Genomic DNA, 18,402 nt, shown 5'->3' with positions numbered 1-18,402 from the left:
GCGCCAGATCATCGGCTCTTTCAGACGGGGACCCAACAGCCTAGAGGAATCACTGCTTCGGGGACCCGTTGGCCTTGACAATCCATCGATCGGTGGTAGTTATTGAGAGATTACTGTGTGCGGAGCGCTGTACTGAGTGCTTGGAAGAGGTCAAGAGAGCTGGTAGACGTGATCCCGGCCCTCGAGGAGCTTACAGACTACTGTGGGCAGAGCACTGGACCGAACGCTGGGGAGAGTTCGATATAGCCCAAGGGGTGGCGGGGAGGGTAGCCCCCCACAACGCTTGAGAGTACCGATGGCAGAATCAGGTGGGACCAGGCCCAGCAGCAATGAGAGGGGCCGGCACCCCTCTTTGCCCCTGGATGGTGGGTCCGGGGGCGGGGCGGAGGTAGCAATATAGGGGGAGATCTGTATTTCGAATTCATTTGAGATTCATTTGAGAAGCAGTGTGGCTTAATGGATAGGGCATAGGCCCGGGAGTCAGAAGAACCTGGGTTTTAATCCCGGCTCCGCCACGTCTCCTGTCTGACCTTGAGTAAGTCGCTTCACTTCTCCAGGCCTCAATTGCCTCATCTGTAAGGTGGCGATTAAAAGTCGGAGCCCCAAGTGGGACAGGGACTGTGTCCAACCTGACTGACTTGTATCTACCCCAGGGCTTAGAACGGTGATTGGCACATAGTAAGCTCTTAACAAGTACCATTATTATTATTTGCCCAAGTTTGGCCGCATCCCCAGGAGACAGGACCGGATTCCCGCCGAGGCAGGTTTGGATCAGATGGGTCACCCGTCTGGGGACCCAACGGGGGCCGGAGCCTGAGCTGGGCCTCCTCAGGCGTGAAGGCCAGGAACGGTTGATCCCGGAGCAGCGGAAGGGAGAGGGGGTCTCATTCCACAAAGGAACAGGAAACTGGGCATCCAGCCACTCTGGGGAAACAGCCCCTTGGTTTCCTGTAACTTTGAAAAGAGCCGACTGGGGCTTTGTAAGAACTTGCTGAAGAAATCCACTTTCATGCCCCAAGGGCCTCATTTGGCCAGTAGAGACATGCCCTTAAAGACTTTGATTGGAAAAGACGAAACTCTCCATTTGCTGGGCGGGAGCCCGGGAAGACTCAAACCCCGCAAATAGAGACTGAGTCATTTTACGGCCCAAACTTTCTCCTCTCTGCCCTTCAAGGGACCCGTCTCTGCAGAAGAGAGAACCTTCCTGCACATTCCCCTGGACTCTCGGCAGGTCCAGTCTGGGACCTACAACCACGTCGGTTTTTCGTATTACCGCCCCGGCCTCCCCAATTCTGAACTCATGAGATTTCAGAGTTAGCTCTTAGGAACGCGGAGCCCCTTTGTTATCTGCTTCGTATGTTGTTTTTTTTCAGAGCAGAGATATGAGGCAGAGTGTCTGGTTGCATATAGGGATGAGGGCCCTTGAAGCTGACATTAGCCATGGGGCCCCAGGTAAGACAGACTCTTGGTACTTTGAGGCCAATTTCCAGAATTCGATAAGTTCCTTTCCCTACTGCCGATAAGGCAGAAGGTCATTATATTGCATCTACCCCAGTTTTTAGCACATAACCGGCAATAAACAAATGCCGTTACTATTATTGTTGTTGTTTTCATCATTTCTGTTACCAGAACAGATGTGGTAATTATTTTCTGCCCTTAAAAATAAACCCCTCTGTTTCTAAATAGGGGTTGGAGTTAAGATCCAACAGATAAAAGCAGCAATGAAACTGTACAGATTCTGAAATGAGCCCCTTCCATTTTTTTCCCCCAAAGAATATCTGTTTCCAACTCTTCTCCTACAATTTCTTTTAAACGGTAATTGTTCTATGTTCCGGGAGCCGTATTAAGCGCCGGGATAGTTACAAGATAATCAGGCGTTCAATTTTCCTGAAGTCAGGGAACCGGAAAAACCAGGAGGGCCCTGAATAACCCCATGACCCCCCCCCCCCCCCCCCCCCCCAGGTCCCCAAGTAGGGCCGTCCTTCCCTCCTCCAGAGGTCGAGGGTCAGGGGTCACCGCCAGGCCTCCGGGTAAGGCGCTCTCAACCCCTTCCTTGTATCCTCCTCTCCCCCCAACATTTTCAGCATTTCACCTCACCCAGGAAGGTCCCTCTCTCTCTTCCATCTCATTCACAGAGATCAAAGTTACTTTTTAATAGTAATAATAATGTGGTATTTGTTAAATGCTTACTATGTGCCAGGCACTGTACTAAACGCTGGGGTGGATATAGGCAAATCGGGTCGGACACAGTCCCGTACCACATGGGGCTCACTGTCTCAATCCCCGTTTTACAGATGGGGAACCGAGGCCCAGAGAAGCGAGTGTCTTGCCCAAAGTCACACAGCAGACAAGTGGTGGGGGTGGGATTAGAACCCACGACCTCTGACTCCCAAGCCCGTGCTCTTTCCACTAAGCCACGCTGCTTCTCTGGGCTGAAACCTGGAGCACTTACTATATGCAAGGCAATATACTAAGTGCTGGGATAGATACAGGCTAATCAAGTTGGGCACAGTCCCTGACCCACATGGGGGTTCACAGTCTATCCCCACCTTTTTTTTTATGGTACTTGTTAAGCACTTACTATGTGCCGGGCACTAACTGCCGGGGTAGATATGAGGCAATCAGGTTGGACATAGTCCATGTCCCACATGAGGCTCACAGTCTGAATCCCCATTTTACAGACGAGGTAACTGAGGCCCAGAGAAGTGAAGTGACTGGCCCGAGGTCACCCGGCAGCCCAAGGGGCAGAGCTGGGGTTAGCACCCAGGTCCTTCTGACTCCCAGGCCCGGGCTCTATCCACTAGGCCACGCTGCTGGCTCTCTGGCAGGGCCCCACAGAGTGCCCGGAAGAACCCCGAGAGGAGGAGGAAGGCCACAGACAGACAGACGCTCCTGCCCCATCACACCCTGTGCCCGTGGCGTCGTTGGGTGAGCAGTTGTTGGCTTGGGGCAGACCCAAGGGACTCTTCTGTGTCTCAGTGACCTCATCTGTAAAAATGGGGGTTAAGACTGTGAGCCCCACGTGGGACAACCCGATCACCTTGTATCTACCCCAGCGCTTAGTACAGTGCTTGACACGTAGTAAGCGCTTAACAAATACCGACACTATTATTATAACAGATGTTATTATTCATTAAGGCTTACTATGTGCTGACCACTGGGGTAGAGATGAGATAATCTGGTAGGACACGGTCCCTGGCCAACATGAGGCTCACCTACTCCATCCTAGGAGAAAGGCTCTCTAAATTAGGAGCGCAGGTATTGACAGCTTCCAGAGCCAGGATGCCCACCCTCCGGGCTGGCAGACCAGCCTCTTTCTGGACACCTGGTAGTCCCCGCCCTCGACCCCTGCATGCTTCTCCCTTGGCCCCCCAGGAACGCCCCCCTCCCCCTCCTTCCCTCTCCTTTCCTCAACCCCCTTCCTCCCCTCCCCGCCGCCCCCGACCTCGTCGCCCCGACTCGACCCTCCCTCTGCTGGACGGTGTTACTGCCCAGGGCGGAGAGTGTGGAAGAGCCAGGGTTGCGGCCAGCTGGCACCCCGCAAGTTGGCACGGCCGTCCAAAAGCGGTCCCAGTCCCTCCCTACCTGCCGGCCCGCCCTGGGTGTGCCCAGGACCAGCTGGCCCTCTCCCCACAGCCCCACAGCACTCGTGTGCATATCTGTAACTCATTTTTTATTATTATTAACGTCTGTCTCTCCCCCGTCTAAGACCGTAAGCCCGTTGTGGGCAGGGACCGTGTCTGTGTATTGTTCTGTTGTCCTCTCCCAAGTGGTTAGTACGGCACTCTGCACACAGAAAGCGCTCAGTAAATACCGTTGACTGACTGACTGACTGACTGACGATCCGACAGGTATTTTGATGGGCCTTCCGCCCCAAGATGGCCACCCAGGACGCAGCGAGGATGAGGACTTAGAATCCAACCCTTCCCGTGCATTGAGCGAGGCTAAGGAACCTCCCTTGGCTGATGCGAGGGGTTGAAGAACTAGGGTTTTGTTTTGGTTTTTTTGATGGTATTTGTTAAGCGTTTACTATATGCCAGGCACTGTTCTAAGCGCTGGGGTAGATCCAGGCTAACCAGGTTAGACACAGTCCCTGTCCCGTATAGGGCTCATAGTTTTAGTCCCCATTTTACAGATGAGGGAACTGAGGCCCAGAGAAGTGAAGTGACTTGCCCAAGATCACACAGCAGACAAATGGCAGAGGCAGAATTAGAATCCAGCCACCGAGGTGTTACCGTTGGGGAGATGGGCTCAACTCTTGGAGCTCACCTGCCTGGAACTGGAGCTTGAAACATTATCATTATTATTATTAATATCATTACCATATCTGATAAGTGCTTGTCACGTGTCAAGCACTGTTCTAAGCGCTGGGTAGATATGAGTTAATTAGTCGGACACAGTCCCTGACTCCCATGGGGCTCCCGGTCTAGAGAGCAGATTTTGAGTCCCCATTTCACAGGAGAGGAAATTGAAGCCCAGAGAGGTTAAGCGACTTGCCCGAAGTCCCACGGCAGTCGGCAAAGCTGGGATTAGAAGCTTAGGCCCTCTGACTCCCGAGCCCCTGCTGTCTTTCCATTTTAGGCCACGCCGCTTCCCAAAGCTAACCTTTGTTTTGCCCCAGACAGATGCAGGGAAGCACAAAACCTGCTGCCCCTTGCCCCCTGCCCCTTGCCCCTCAGCCAGGTTGTTTTGGTAACCAGCTTCCTGGGGGCGGCCAGCTTCAGCGCTCCGGGGACTTGGTACTGGCAGTACCCTGCCTCTGTGGTAATCGGTCAGTCAATCAGTCGGTCAGTCAACGGCCTTAATAACGACGGTATTTGTTAAGCGCTTACTGTGTGTCAAGCCCTATTCCAAGCGCTGGGGTAGATCCAAGCTAATCAGGTTGGACACGGTTCCTGTCCCACATGGGGCTCACGGTCTTAATACCCATTTTACGATGAGGGACCTGAGGCAGAGAGAAGTTAAGTAACTTGCCCAAGGTCACACAGCAGACAAGGGGCAGAGCTTGGGAGAGCACCATGGACGCCAAAGACAAGGCCCCTTCCTGCCCTCAAGGAGCTTCCTTGTAGGGTGCCTACAACCCTTCTGCTCCTATTGAGTGGGGACGATCACACACCCCAAATAGCGCCTTGGCTTCCAAGGAAGGAATCCGTGGCCACGGGGAGATGGTCAAGATGCATTAGGAGGCCAGGATGGTCCTTTGGAGATTAGACCCAACCTCCGATGTGAAGCCCGGGAAACAGGAGGGAAGAAGGAAGAAATGGCGAGGGAGGTGCGAGGAAGGAGGGGAAGGAATGGGGTGGCTTCCCCCGCCCCTTCTCCCCACTCCTCTGGCCTCAACGCTGTTCTGGACCTCAGTTCCCTCACCTGGAAAATGGGGATTAAGACTGTGAGCCCCATGTGGGACAGGAACTGTATCCAAACTGATTAGCATATGTCTACCCCAGCGCTTATTGAGGTGACTGGCACATAGTAAGCACCTAACAAATACCATAAAAACAACAAAAAGTGCGCCCTATGAAGGCGGACTATTCAGGCTCGTGTTTTAGCATCTCTGTCTCTCTCTCCCTCCCTCCTCTCTTTTTCTCTCTTTCTCTCTCTCAGCCTTTTGTCATCCACGACATGGAAACGCTGTGTATGGCAGAGAAGACCCTGGTGGCCAAACTCGTGGCCAACGGGATTCAAAACAAAGAGGCCGAAGTGCGCATCTTTCACTGCTGCCAGTGCACGTCGGTGGAGACGGTGACGGAACTCACGGAGTTTGCCAAGTCGATCCCCGGCTTCGCCGGCCTGGACTTGAACGACCAGGTGACGCTGCTCAAGTACGGCGTGTACGAAGCCATCTTCGCCATGCTGGCCTCGGTGATGAACAAGGACGGGATGCTGGTGGCCTACGGCAGCGGCTTCATCACCCGGGAGTTCCTCAAGAGCCTGCGTAAGCCGTTCTGCGACATCATGGAGCCCAAGTTCGACTTCGCCATGAAGTTCAACGCCTTGGAGCTGGACGACAGCGACATCTCCCTCTTCGTGGCGGCCATCATTTGTTGCGGAGGTGAGTCTCTCTCCGGCGGCGCGGCGGTGCGCCCGGGGAATCTCGCAGACCAAAGGGGAGGGGGCAGATGGAGACGGTGGGCCCGTCTGCTGCTGTCGGATATGAGGAAGGAAGGCGTTCTAGGCCAGAGGCGGGACGTGGGCGAGAGACCGACGGCGAGATAGACGAGATTGAAGGACATTGAGAAAGTTGCCATTAGGAGAGCGAAGCGTGCGGTGCCAGGGAGGCAGAAAGCGCCCTACCCTGCCATCGGATCCCACCGCCCCTGTGGGCACTGCCCTGCCCTTCTCAGAAAAGTGCTTTATGGCGTAAAAGAGAAGCCTCCTTAGAATCTGAGCCAGGCCGGAGCAGCCACGAGTGGACAGGCCTGCCGTTATCCGTGCCCGGGGTCGGCTGCTGGCCGGACAGTCGGCATTCTCCAGTGAGCCCTCAGGGCATCAGGAAGGCAAACCACCTACTAGTTTGGACCGGGCCACCGAGGCCCTCGGTGACGTCGAGCGAGTCGGGGACTCGGTCCGCTCAGTTCCCCGCAGCCGGGCCCCGACCGCCCCCCACCCACCCGGGGCCGGGACCGCGGAGACTCGCCCGGAGGGAGGGACGTCCCCCGGGAGGGTGGGGCCGGTTCCGAGGCGACCCGACCCTCCCCCGGCAGCTCTGGCTGACTTGCCCCCTCCTCCTTGTCTTTGGCCGGAGAACAGATCGCCCTGGCCTCGTCAACGTGGGGCACATTGAAAAAATGCAGGAGGGAATCGTGCACGTGCTCAAACTCCACCTGCAGAGCAACCACCCCGACGACGTCTTCCTCTTCCCCAAACTCCTCCAGAAGATGGCCGACCTCCGGCAGCTGGTCACGGAGCACGCTCAGCTGGTCCAGGTCATTAAAAAGACAGAATCGGACGCGCCCCTCCACCCTTTGCTGCAGGAAATCTACAGGGACATGTATTAGCCGTGCGGGTCGGGAAACGCCTCCGTCCCGTCGGAAGCCATCGGCAAGATCCCCCTGGGATGGGAGCCAGAGGGACCGCGGGGGTCACAATCGGCAGGGGACGTCAAGCTAGAGCCCGAGAAACCCAGACCGTAGGAAACGGGCCCCCGCCGCCTCCGCCCCCACCCCCGTTGTACGTGGCGGGTGCTCGCACGGGTGTGTGTTTGTGTGCCCGCGTGCTTGGGTCGGTTTCGTAAGCGACTCCTTCTCAGAGAGCCGCCAACCCGCCCCAGAGCCGGTGAGAGTGGATTTGGAATCGGCGGCGGGGCGAGGCGGGAAAACAGCCGAGGGTGACGTACGATCAGATGAGTCGCTCCGGCTTCCGATCCCTCTCCCGGTTTGGAGCGACGCGGGGTCTATTTATATTGTGTTAGATGGTTAGAGAATTTGCTTAACAAATCGGTCACCTCCATCCGGGCCCGCCCCACTTGTGCCTACCCCTCCTTCCGGCGCCCTCACCCCCACCCCCTCTGCCCCCCGTCCCCGTGAGAGCCCGTCAGCACTTTCTGGTAACTCGCATAATGCCGTAAATCTGGGGGCGGCCGAGGCCCGGGCCTTTCAGGGCCGGGAAGGATTCGGCAGACCTCAATTCTTCCGCATCCACCTGCCGTACGGGCCAAGCGGCACTGCTCATTTCGACCTTAGTAGGACCGAAGGGGTTTTGAAAGTGTCCCCGGGCGAAACCGCACGGAGAAAAGCCGCTCTGCCCGGTTTCCGGGCCGGAGCGGGCAGCGGGCGAGAGGCTGGTTTTCCCAATGGGTGCGGGTGGCTCCGGACTTGGGCCCCGATGCACTGTGGCCAAGTCTTCCTAGAACGGACCCGAGAGCGAGCTGAGCAAGCTCGCCAGACACCCCACCCCCGGCCCCTCACCGCCCCCCGCCACCCTCCCACACCCCCCAACATCACCGCGGCACCACCAGCCCGCGGGAGCCACCGGCAGCCGCCTCGAGGGCACCGAGGCCCGTCCGTCGGGTGAACATGCCGGCATCCGGGCTCCGGCCGGGTGGTCCCCCGACAGAGCCGGGCCGGTCTGGGGTCGAGCGGGAAGACCACTGCCCGGGCAAATCTGGGTCAGAAACGGATTGTTCCTCTGGAAACCGTCTCCAGAAAACCCGTCCAGATTCGAGGGGCTCTGGGGCTTCCACAGGAACCGCAGAACTCGTTCCGGATCAGTCAGGCCTCTCCCGAGAGCCCAGACGGATGGGCATCTTCGCTCAGGAGGGTCAGAACTGTCCCGGGTTGTCTCTTTCCGGCAGCCATCGACCACTGACCATCCCTCCCCTCCCTTCCCCCCAGCTCCCGGCGGCTGGCCCGCCAAGGAGCGTCACTGAATCGCCTTGCCCCTCTAGAAAAGAGCGAAAAGAATAGCCTCCCGTGGTGGGAGCGTCGCCGGCACTTAGCTGATCTTCGGAGTTAGTCCTCCGTGCTTCCCGTGTCGGGGTCACCCCGCTGATTCCTTCTTTTTGCGCCATAGAAATAGTCTGTTTTGGCCCTGACGACCCTTGCTGGTCTGCTCGGCCAAGGCACGGGTGCCCTGCAGCCTTCCGCGACCCTGGCCGAGGAAACGACCGGGGACGGATCCGCGGGCAGGCAGGGCTCACGGGATAGAGCCGGGAGCGTCTACCCGGTCGGGGCTTTTTCATCTTTCATTCTGAGCAGGCAGGTGGGTTAGCGCATTTATAAGGGCCGAGGGTGGCCCTTAGACGGAGGAAAAGACCCGGTTGGGAGGAGTCCCGGGAACTGGAGTTTAAAGGAGCTGAGAATGCCAGGGGTGGAGGTCGAGAGGCTGGGAACGACTTGCCCTTCCCCCCCTCGGTGCTGCGGTCCCGCCGAGCGGCCTGGGCGAGCCATGGGCTGTGAGAACAGGGACGAGGGCCTCTCTCTGTCCAGTGCCTGGCCCTCAGTCACAACTATAATGCCCCCAGTGCCCAAAGCGGTCCCAAATCGGGCTCAGTTGTGCCCTTTAGCCAGCCCGGCGGTTTAACAGGAAACACAAAGACCGACCGGTGGCCTGTTCCGTGCTGTACAGGCCTTTTGATAACTTCTTTTCTGAAAATGCCCGCCTTATTTTCAGATCTCTGCCAAAACGTAATTTCAACTATGCTGTCAGTCACCCAAATCAAGCGTCCCAAGGGGAACGCTTGCTGTTCCCCGGGCTGGATGCTGAGCAGGCTTTCTGAGATTTTCTGAGACTAGCAAGCTGGTCAATTACGTCACCCTCAACTCTATTCCCCGCCAAAAATCTTGCTCGTGAGCCACCAGCGAGTCGATCCAGAGGAGGTCACAAGATGCAAAACGTTCTTTTCATCGTCATTAATGGAAATCACATTCTCTTTCCATCGCATCCTGGCAGCGGCCCCGGGCCCCACGGCCCGACCATTCCTCAGGGAGGCTCTCTTGACTTTTCCTCCGTTCCGCATCCAACCGGAAGGCGGAGAGGTCGAGGAACTTGCCCCAGATGACCCCACGGGTCTGACGGGGCGAGGATTTGAGCCCGGGCTGTCCCTCTGGCAGCGGTGCTGGGTCGGGGCGAAGGAACCGTCGGGGTGTTTCCATCTGCCGTAGCAAACCTTGGCCAACAGCACGTGAGGGGCGACGTCTTCCGGAGAACAAAACCCCGAGGATGGGCCACACTGGCATAGGGCCGAAAGTCTAGAGGGGGAGACGGTCCTGCGACTGCCTCCCGGCTCGGTCGGCAGTGTTTTCCGAGTGCCCCTTTTCCCCACATTGGCCCTCTCTGCTGTTATCACGGGGCCCTGAAAGAAGAGATGTGGTCCATGAAGGGGTTCGAGGAAGAAAGGGGGATTCAGCCATCTGGGGCCTTAAATAATTCTGTGCCTTAGGTTCTCCATCCATGCTCAACAGGGGCTCGACGTGTCCCTCGGATCTCGGAGATCTTTCGAAGTCAGAAGGGCGAAGGAGCATCCCCTGTACTGACCGGACGGGACGAACCCACATTCCATGCGCTGCTGACGTAGCAGCCCCCTATCTTCACTCACTCTTTCGTAAGGGGAAAATCTGGAAAGAGTCGCCATCCCCAAACCTTCTTCCCCACTCCTTCGGTTTTTCACAATTTTGCCCCCTGAGAGTTTGAAACTTGTCCTTCCCTGCTCAATGAAGACAATTTTTCCCCCGCAAAAATGGCCCAAATTAGCCACAGGTCTCCACTCTTTCATCTGTTGCATCTTTCTCAGGGAAGAGCAAGCTGTAGCTGAGATAGGATTCCCTTCCGAACAGCTCCTCCTGTCAGGGTGTCAGGGATTGGGCACATATTGTTCCGGAAACTCAGAAGTAAAAGATTTATCTTTGAATTTTCTCACCCTCATTTCTCTAACATTTCCTTGATACGTTTGAGGCAAGTTTGGAAGAAATGAGTGTAGTTTATATTTTGCTAAAGATGGGTCTGAGAAGAGCATTAGTGGAATTAACAGGGTGTCACAGAAGGAAGTTACCTGCATCTTGTGTGGTTTGGGGTTTTTTTTCCTTTTAAAAGTGAAAAATGTGCCCTCCCTTTCCTACCCAGTGCTGTCCAATAATGATAAGGAAGATAATAATGGTATTTGTTAAGCGCTTCCTATGTGCCAAGCATTGTTCTAAGCACTAGGGTAGATACAGGTTGATCAGGTTGGACACAGTCCCTGTCCCACATGGGGCTCACAGTCTTAATCCCTATTTTACAGATGAGGGAATCGAGGCCCAGAGAGGTGAAGTGACTTCCCCAAGGTCAGGGTGCAGACATGTTTTGAAACTCACCGGATTGAAAGTGAAGCAGATTTGAAACAGTTTAAAGAAAGTACTCAAAAAAAAAAAAGCCCTTCATCGACTCTTTCGTATCACGTTTCCCTTCTAGATCACTCTAGGTAGCCCTTAGCCCGTTAGCCGGCTAATGTCCACCCGCTCCCCGCTGGACCATCCTCGTTAGTGCCCAGAATTCCCTTCTTGTTTTTTATCTGTCTAGAGATGAATTGCTTTCCTTAGGCCAAATTTCATTTTCATGAAGATGTTCAGTGTTTAGAGAATATGATTCCTTTGGAGAACCTCAGTTTTGCAGAATCGGGTTCTTTGCATTCTTTTCATGGAGCCAGTGAAGACTTTATCAGAAAAGCTAGAAAGGTAGACACAGGTGTGTTCTCAGCAGTAAAATGTGTAGATTTAATTCACAAAGGCCTTAGGATACAGTTTCATCACCCCCAACGGTGTGGTCTTCTCACAAACCTGTGACTTGCCGGGAAGCTAAGGAAAACCTGAGATTGGGAGTGTCCGGCAACTGTCTTAGCCATAATTTAGCCCCCAGGATCTCAGTTCAGTGAACGTGGTAGGGAAGTTAACCTGTGACTCCTTTTTTAAAGACTTCGTGAGTTGGGAGGGGAGGGTTTATGTGACACTTGGTAGAAGAAAATGATGCTGATGTTATTCCTCGCAGGATGTTTTAAAATTATTCCTCGGTATTGGGTAATACTCTGGGGCCTGGTGCACTGAAATTTTCTTTTATACGGATGACTCTCCTAGTGTGTAATAAGTGATTGTACTATGGCATCGAGTCGTGATTCTGAACCTTTCCACACTTTGGAAGTCCTTTTTTGACGAACATTCCTTAGAATCCGAAGCAAAACCTGAACAGACCAAAGCAGAGTCCCCTGAAAGACGTTGGACCTCATTCGAAACCATTTTCCCGACACCAAGATCTGGAGGTCAGTCTCCCCGAGGCAGAGTGAAAACATCCTTAGGGAATTTTCAAATTGCGAACCAAGACTCCTCGCTAAAAACAAAAGGAACAACGACAAAAAAGCCTCCCATTCCTCTGTTGATTTTTATCATGAACTAATTTTGGTGTGATTAAAAAAGATCGGGTTCCGCTTCTAGCGGGGAGACGGGAGAAAGCCGGCTTGGGAGGTGAAAATCAAAGCAGACCCCCTCCCGTTCCCCCTTCCCTCCCTCGTCTTCTTAGCAGAATTCTCGGGGCGAGGCAAAGCTGCTAAAGGGGAGACCCCGGTGTGGCTGCACGAGAAATCCCACCTCGCATCTCCTGCACCCTAAAATCCCCCCTCCCTCCAACCCGGGCCATTCAGGCAGGGCTCCGGAAGTAATTCGGCCGCTCCCCGAGGCCCGCGGAATGGTGCTCAGCGCCTTCCCTCAACTTCCAAAACTCCAGTTGCGTACTGTCGCTGCTCCCCGTGATTAGCGCTGAATCCCACACTAAGCCAGCGCTCTCTTGGGACCCTGGACTCTGCTCCAAGCGACTCACTTCCGCTCCTGATGCAAACGCGCGGCTCCCATAGAGGCGTAGTGTCGGAAAGATGGGGGCAGGCAACCTCCCCCCGCGGGCGGTGCAGGGTGAAAGCCCCCCCGGCGACGTCAGCGGCCGAAACCAGAAGCCCTCCCAGCCGGTCCCCCGGTCCTCGGGCCCTTTCCCGCCCCGAGCTCGGACGTGTCCACCGGGCAGCTCAGACTAACCCCGGGGCCGGGGGGAAGACGGGCCAGCATGGGCAAGAGGAGGAGGCAGTCTCGGGGGTATCTTGGCCTTTGCCTTGCCATTTGGATCCCCGGCTTCCGTGGCGGGGGGGCCGGCTGACCGTGGCCTGGAGGTCTCCAAGTGTCTTAGGGGGTCTACGCCAGCCAGACCCTCTCAGTCGATTCGAGTGGCAGTCCTCTCGGGACTAAACCTCGTTTGCAGGAGGAGCGTGGAGGGAGGCCGGGATCGGACGGCCCCGACTGGCACCGTGGGGCGGCCCTCGCCGGGCAAGGAGCGACACCTGACGGACCTCGGGCGGGCACCCGCCCGAGCCCGGGGCACTCTATCTCACCCAGGGCCGCCGAACCTCCACCCCTCGAGTCCCCGTGAACCCGGGGCCGCTTCCGAGCCGTGGCCCACGGCTGCGGGGCCGGAGGCGCCGCCAGTACCAACCCCGGACGCCCGTCCCGGGCCGGCTGGGCCACCGGCCTCCCCGGGCCCGACCGAGCCCCGTGTGCTGGATCGTTGGCATCGTCACGACTCGCGCGACCTTTCCCAGCTACGTCTTTAGTGATTACGATCCGGACGTTATTACTAAACGAGCAAGGACACTACTTGTAACACTACTAATCGGGAAAGAGAATTCTCCCAAAGCAGTGAAGAGTGGTTCACTCCTGAAGTCTTCCAAGATGCTCAGAGAAAATTCCCACCCTTCCCTCCCCCTCGGGATCCAGAGATGGGTCCTCCAGGCTGAGCAGGCCGTTCCATAAAGACCACTAAGAAGCCGTTGGACCGAACCACTCATCACAGGGACTCTGTGCGCCTGGGCCCAGATGGAGACGTCCATTCTAGGCCCCAGCTGGGCCATCAACACCCCCGACCCCCACCTCGCTCTTTCCCTCTGCCACTTTTTGCTGCCACCTTTGACTTCCCGACGGCTCTGGCTCGAGGGAGAAACATCGGACACATCGGTAGCAAGTACCGCTGAGCAAAAAAGTAGCCCCTAGGCCCGAGGGTCTTCCCCGGACGAGACCGCTAACTCAGGTTCCCTCGCTAGTGGGCTGCGGGAGGCGCAGGATGGGGAGAGGGGTGGCCGTGGGGGCGGAGAGGGGAGGGAGAGGTGGGAGGGCGGAAGGGGCGGGCGGCGCTCGAATCCCTCCGGCCTATTCGCTCAGAGCCAATAGAGCCACCCGCAAAAACCCCTCCACGTGACCGCGCCCCCGGCCTTCTCCCGCTGCCCCGTCCCCCGTTCGGAATCCAGGAGGACGGGCGAGCCAGGGCCTGACCTCAGATAAACCGATGCGCTCGGAAGTCACACTGTGAGACTGATGAATGTCAAGAGTAATCTCAAGGTACGGTTTTGCCTTAACGGTTTAAGAAATAAACTATTTTTTAAAGTCGGCCGGAGAGCGATTGGTACGGGAGGCGGGAGGCGGACGGGCGGTCCCCGCCGGGGCCGGGCGGGCTCCCGGAATGCCCTGGATGGGACGGGATCGCGAACGGGGGCGGGGACCGACCGAAACCCAGTTTATGAATGCCACTCGGCGAAACCGCGGTTCGTCCGTCTCCGTGACGCGTGTGTTGACTGGGAAGGGGTGCTACCGGCATCTTTCCAGCGTCGTGGGTGCCCCCTTCCACCCGGAGAGAGCCCAGCTACCGTTCCCCAGAGACCCCAAGACCTTCCCCACCACCTTCCAGCCTCCGGTTGGCCACTGGAACCCCCGTCGGGCCGCAATAACACTCGCAGAGACAGAGGCCGACCGGGGTTTTGGAATCTATTTATTCCGATAACCCGCTGCCCCAAATTCCGCTCCCCCCCAGCCCCTTCCTTCGTCGCCTCCTCCTCTCTACTCACAATGTTGATGAGAAAAAGCACTGGGAAAGGAGGGCCCGCCTTCATGGCCTAGGGAAGGTGGGTGAGGGGGGTGTCACGGAGAGCGTGGGGACCACCCAGCCCTGACCACGGCGGACTGTGGCCCGCGGAAGGTCCGGGAGGGCGGGGGTCGGTCCACGGGGGCGCTCCGGGCTCTTGGGAACGGCCCAGCTCCAGGCCGCGCGTCGCCTCCCCGACCCCGCCTGCCGGCCGCCAATCCCACCCGCTCACGTCCTCGAGTCCGGTTTTTTGGACGAGGGCTTCGTCTCGGCTCTCTTCTTCTCCAGATCGTGGCGGATTTCCCGGGGGAACGCGTCGATGTTTTCCCAAGTGCAGGGCAGGCAGAACCGCTTGGAGTAGAACAAGCTGCATCCCTGGAAGCCAAAGGACAGGGAAGAGGGAAGAGAGGTTAGGCCCGGGTCTGGCCAGCCACCGCAGCCTCAACCCCCCGACCTTTCTGCGCCCACCCGTTCCAATTGTAAAAAGACACGGGAGGTCTGCCGTGATTAATCCGTCCCACTCCCCAATGTGTCAGCCTAAGCCACTGCTCCCTCGCTCGTTCTGGTCCCTGAGGTATCTACCTCCACCCCTTTTTAAAAAAACTTCTTTGATAAGCGCTTACTATGTGCCGAGCACTGTTCTGATACCCCTTCTCCCACCTAGTTAGGCTGTGAGCCCCAGGAGAGACGGGGACTGCGTCCGAGCCGATTAACCCGTACCTTCCCCAGCACTTCGAACAGCGTTCCACGCACAGTACGAGCGTAACACGTAGCATAAAATAAAAAAATGCAGAGGAGAGTCAACTCTTCCTCATCAGGCAGCTCAGGGCTCCCACGCAAACGGGGACTCTTGCCGGGGGGAGCCGCGGGCCCGCGGACAGGGAACGCGTCCGTCCCGTTGAGCGTCGTACTCCCCCAAGGGCTCGGTACGGTGCTCCGCACGCAGCGAGCGCTCAGTACGTACGACCGACTGCCACTCACCGGGCCCGCGCACACGGGCTTGTCACACAGACCGCACCGGGAGCCGACGACGAGGAACTTGTCCTTGCCGGGGGCGAACGGGTCCCGCGTGACGTAGCTCTCCTCCAGCAGGCTGCTCGGGGACAGGGGCCAGAGGTCAGCGCGTGATCTGCCCCCGCGGAGGCCGGCCCTGACCCCCGAACCCCTCCTTCCCGGCCGCCCCCGGGGTCGCCCGGACCCGAGCCGGCCGCGGGCGGTGTGCCTCGGTCCGGGCCGGCAGGCGGGAGGGGTCCGAGGCCGGAGTCGCGACGGACCCTTTCCGCTGGGAGACCGCCCCCGGTCGGGAGGCGAGGGACTTGGGTCCGCGCCCTCGGTCTGCCCCCGGGGCCGGCGTCCCCGTGCCCCGGTGTGCCCGGGAGCCCCGCGGGGGGACCGGAAGGACAACAGCCGGACGCCGAGCAGCGGCCCACGGCGGGGAAGCGCACCCGCCCCCGGGACCGCTGTGCTCGCGGGGTTCGGACCCTCCGGGCCCGGGGCCGCCCCCCTCGCCTTCAGGGGCCTCGGCCCGCCACGGGCGGTGCCGAGGAGGAGGGTCCACTCACACGACGGAGCGCGAGTCGGGCGGCCTGCGTCCCACGTAGCCGTAGGGGGCCGACAGGCCGCACAGCCGGCACTCGAACAGCCCCGCCGACGCCATCTGCCAACGGGACGGGGGAGGGGGGGGTTCGGCTCTGCCGTGGAAGCGGGCGCCTCTGTGCTCCCGCCTTCCCCCGCCTCAACGCGGGCGGTGGGACCGAGAAAATGGGAATCCCTCACCCCCTCACACCTTCCTCCTCCTCCTCCCCGGCCGACGGCACTACTCCCCCACCCCCTCTGCTCGGTCCGCGTTCATCGGCGGTGCTTATCGGGCAGCATGAGAAGCGGGGCGGCCTGGTGGAGAGAGCCCAGGCCTGGGAGTCAGTGGTATCTATCAATGAGCGCTTACGCGATGAAGCATTTAGTACAGTGCTGTGCACACAGTCAACACTCCGTAAATACAGCTGAATGAATACGATTGGGAAAAGACAACAGGACAGCACGGGGAGCAGCGTGGCCTGGTGGAAAAAGCCCGGACCTGAGAGTGAGAGGAACTGGGTTCTAATCCCGGTACGTTACAATGCCAACGAGTCGCTCTCCCTCCCAGTTCCCCACAACCGGCAGCTCAGGGCCAACTACGCACTTTTGACTCCAAACCGTGGCTGGCCGCACCCGACCTGGACACCCTCTTCTAATCCCGGCTCTGCCGGTTGTCTGCTGTGTGACCGTGGGTAAATCGCTTCACTTCTCTGGGCCTTGGTTCCCTCATATGTAAAATAATAATGTTGGTATTTGTTAAGCGCTTACTATGTGCAGAGCACTGTTCCAAGCGCTGGGGGAGATAGTGGGTAATCAGGTTGTCCCACATGAGGCTCAAGGTCTTCATCCCCATTTTGCAGATGAGGGAACTGAGGCCCAGAGAAGTGAAGTGACTTGCCCACAGTCACCCAGCTGACAAGTGGCAGAGTGGGATTCGAACCCATGGCCTCTGACTCCCAAGCCCGGGCTCTTTCCATGGAGCCATGCTGAAAATCCCCATATGTAAAATGGGGATTAAGAGTGTGAGCACCAAGTAGAACAGAGACTGTGTGCAACCTGATGATCTTGTATCAACCCCAGAGCTTTGAACAAGGTTTGGCACATAGCACTTATCAAGTACCATAATTACTATTTATTGTGTGCTTACAATTGGACTCTCCCTCAGCACACAGAGAAGCAGCATGGTCTAGTGGCAAGAGCACGGGCTTTGGAGTCAGAGGACGTGGGTTCTAATCCCAGCTCTGCCACTTGTCTGCTTTGTGACCTTGGGCAAATCACTTAACCTCTCTGTGCCTCAGTTACCTCATCTGTAATGTTGGTATTTAAGCACTTACTATGTGCCAGGCTCTTTCCTAACCTCTGGGGTAGATACAAGCTGTATCTATAAAATGGGAATTAAAACTGGGAGCCCCACGTGCGACGACCTGATCACCTTGTATCCCCCCAGCACTTAGAAAAGTGCTTTGCACATCGTAAGCGCTTAACAAATACCCCCATTATTATTATACAAACAGATGGGGTTGGACACAGCCCCTGCCCCCCGTGGGGCTCCCGGTCTTCATCCCCATTTTACAGCTGAGGTCGCTTCTGCCCGGAGAAGTGACGTGCCTCGCCCAAGGTCACAGAGCAGACATGTGGCGGAGGCGGGATTAGAACCCAGGCCCTTCTGACTTCCAGGCCCGTGCGCTGCACCGTGCTGCTTAAGCGTATAGAAAAGAAAAAGAAGAAAAGAGGGTCCGCCGACAGCCAGCTCGAGGGTGGGAAGGGAATGACCTGGATTCCGCCCGCTTTTCCGGTGCAAAGTAGCGCTCTGCACATAGTAAGCGCTCAGTAAAAACGCTTTTACCTCCATTCCGCTCTCCGCGCACGCGCACAGCGCATTCCCCTCCGCGGGAGGGGGGAGGGGGGAGAAAAAAAAAACTGCCCCCCGCGCATGCGCACATCGCTCTCTCCATCGGCCGGGGGAAAGGGGAAAAAAACCAAAACCCCTGCGCGGTTGCGCATGCGCACATCGCTCTCCCGCCCGCCTCGGGAAGGGCGGGGGGGGGGGGAAAAAACCCTATGCCGCCGCGCACGCGCACTCCCGGCTTCTGCGTCTGCATCGCGTGACCGCAGCCCCCCCCCCCCCCTTAAAGGGACAGGCCGGGCTCGGGGGCCCCCTGGCGGGGTTTGGGAGCTTTGTGGTTTGTTCATTCATTCAATCGTATTTATTGAGCGCTTACTATGTGCAGAGCACTCTACTGAGCGCTTGGAACGTACAATTAGGCAACAGATAGAGACAATCCCTGCCCAATGACGGGCTCACAGTGTTCTTTTCTGGCACTCGTTAAGAGCTTGCTTGTGTGCCAGGCATTGTACTAAGCGGCTGAGTAGATCAATTAATCAATCAGTGTATTTTCATTCATTCATTCATTCATTCATTCATTCAATAGTATTTATTGAGCGCTTACTATGTGCAGAGCACAG

At 57.4% G+C, this 18,402-nt stretch overlaps 2 protein-coding genes across 7 annotated transcripts in view; one reads left to right on the top strand and one right to left on the bottom strand.

Annotated features, from left to right (window-relative positions):
• PPARA (peroxisome proliferator activated receptor alpha) overlaps window positions 1-10,348 on the top strand; it is a 58,651-nt gene extending 48,303 nt beyond the window's left edge. For all 5 annotated transcript variants that reach the window (XM_029078652.2, XM_029078650.2, XM_029078649.2 and 2 more), the window contains 2 exons: window positions 5,605-6,052; window positions 6,751-10,348. In XM_029078652.2, the coding sequence (XP_028934485.1) occupies window positions 5,605-6,052; window positions 6,751-6,998 (696 nt within the window). In that variant the 3' untranslated portion in view covers window positions 6,999-10,348. The remainder of the gene's footprint in view (window positions 1-5,604; window positions 6,053-6,750) is intronic.
• Window positions 10,349-14,247: 3,899 nt separating this feature from the next.
• Window positions 14,248-17,835, bottom strand: CDPF1 (cysteine rich DPF motif domain containing 1). Of its 2 annotated transcripts, none has more exons than XM_001507907.4 (4): window positions 17,783-17,835; window positions 15,924-16,018; window positions 15,343-15,454; window positions 14,248-14,736 (listed from the first exon to the last, which is right to left on the bottom strand). In XM_001507907.4, the coding sequence occupies exons 1-4, from the start codon at window positions 17,786-17,788 to the stop codon at window positions 14,590-14,592; spliced, it is 360 nt and encodes a 119-aa protein (XP_001507957.2). In that variant the 5' UTR covers window positions 17,789-17,835; the 3' UTR covers window positions 14,248-14,589. The 2 variants fall into 2 exon arrangements, with proteins under 2 accessions (XP_001507957.2, XP_007665224.1); XM_007667034.2 differs by having other exon boundaries at window positions 17,710-17,796.
• Window positions 17,836-18,402: the final 567 nt, after the last annotated feature.

The sequence above is a fragment of the Ornithorhynchus anatinus genome, chromosome 14 (genome assembly GCF_004115215.2).
Source record: "Ornithorhynchus anatinus isolate Pmale09 chromosome 14, mOrnAna1.pri.v4, whole genome shotgun sequence".
NCBI classification, from domain to species: Eukaryota; Metazoa; Chordata; class Mammalia; order Monotremata; family Ornithorhynchidae; genus Ornithorhynchus; species Ornithorhynchus anatinus.
This window is presented reverse-complemented; position numbering and strand designations above follow the sequence as displayed.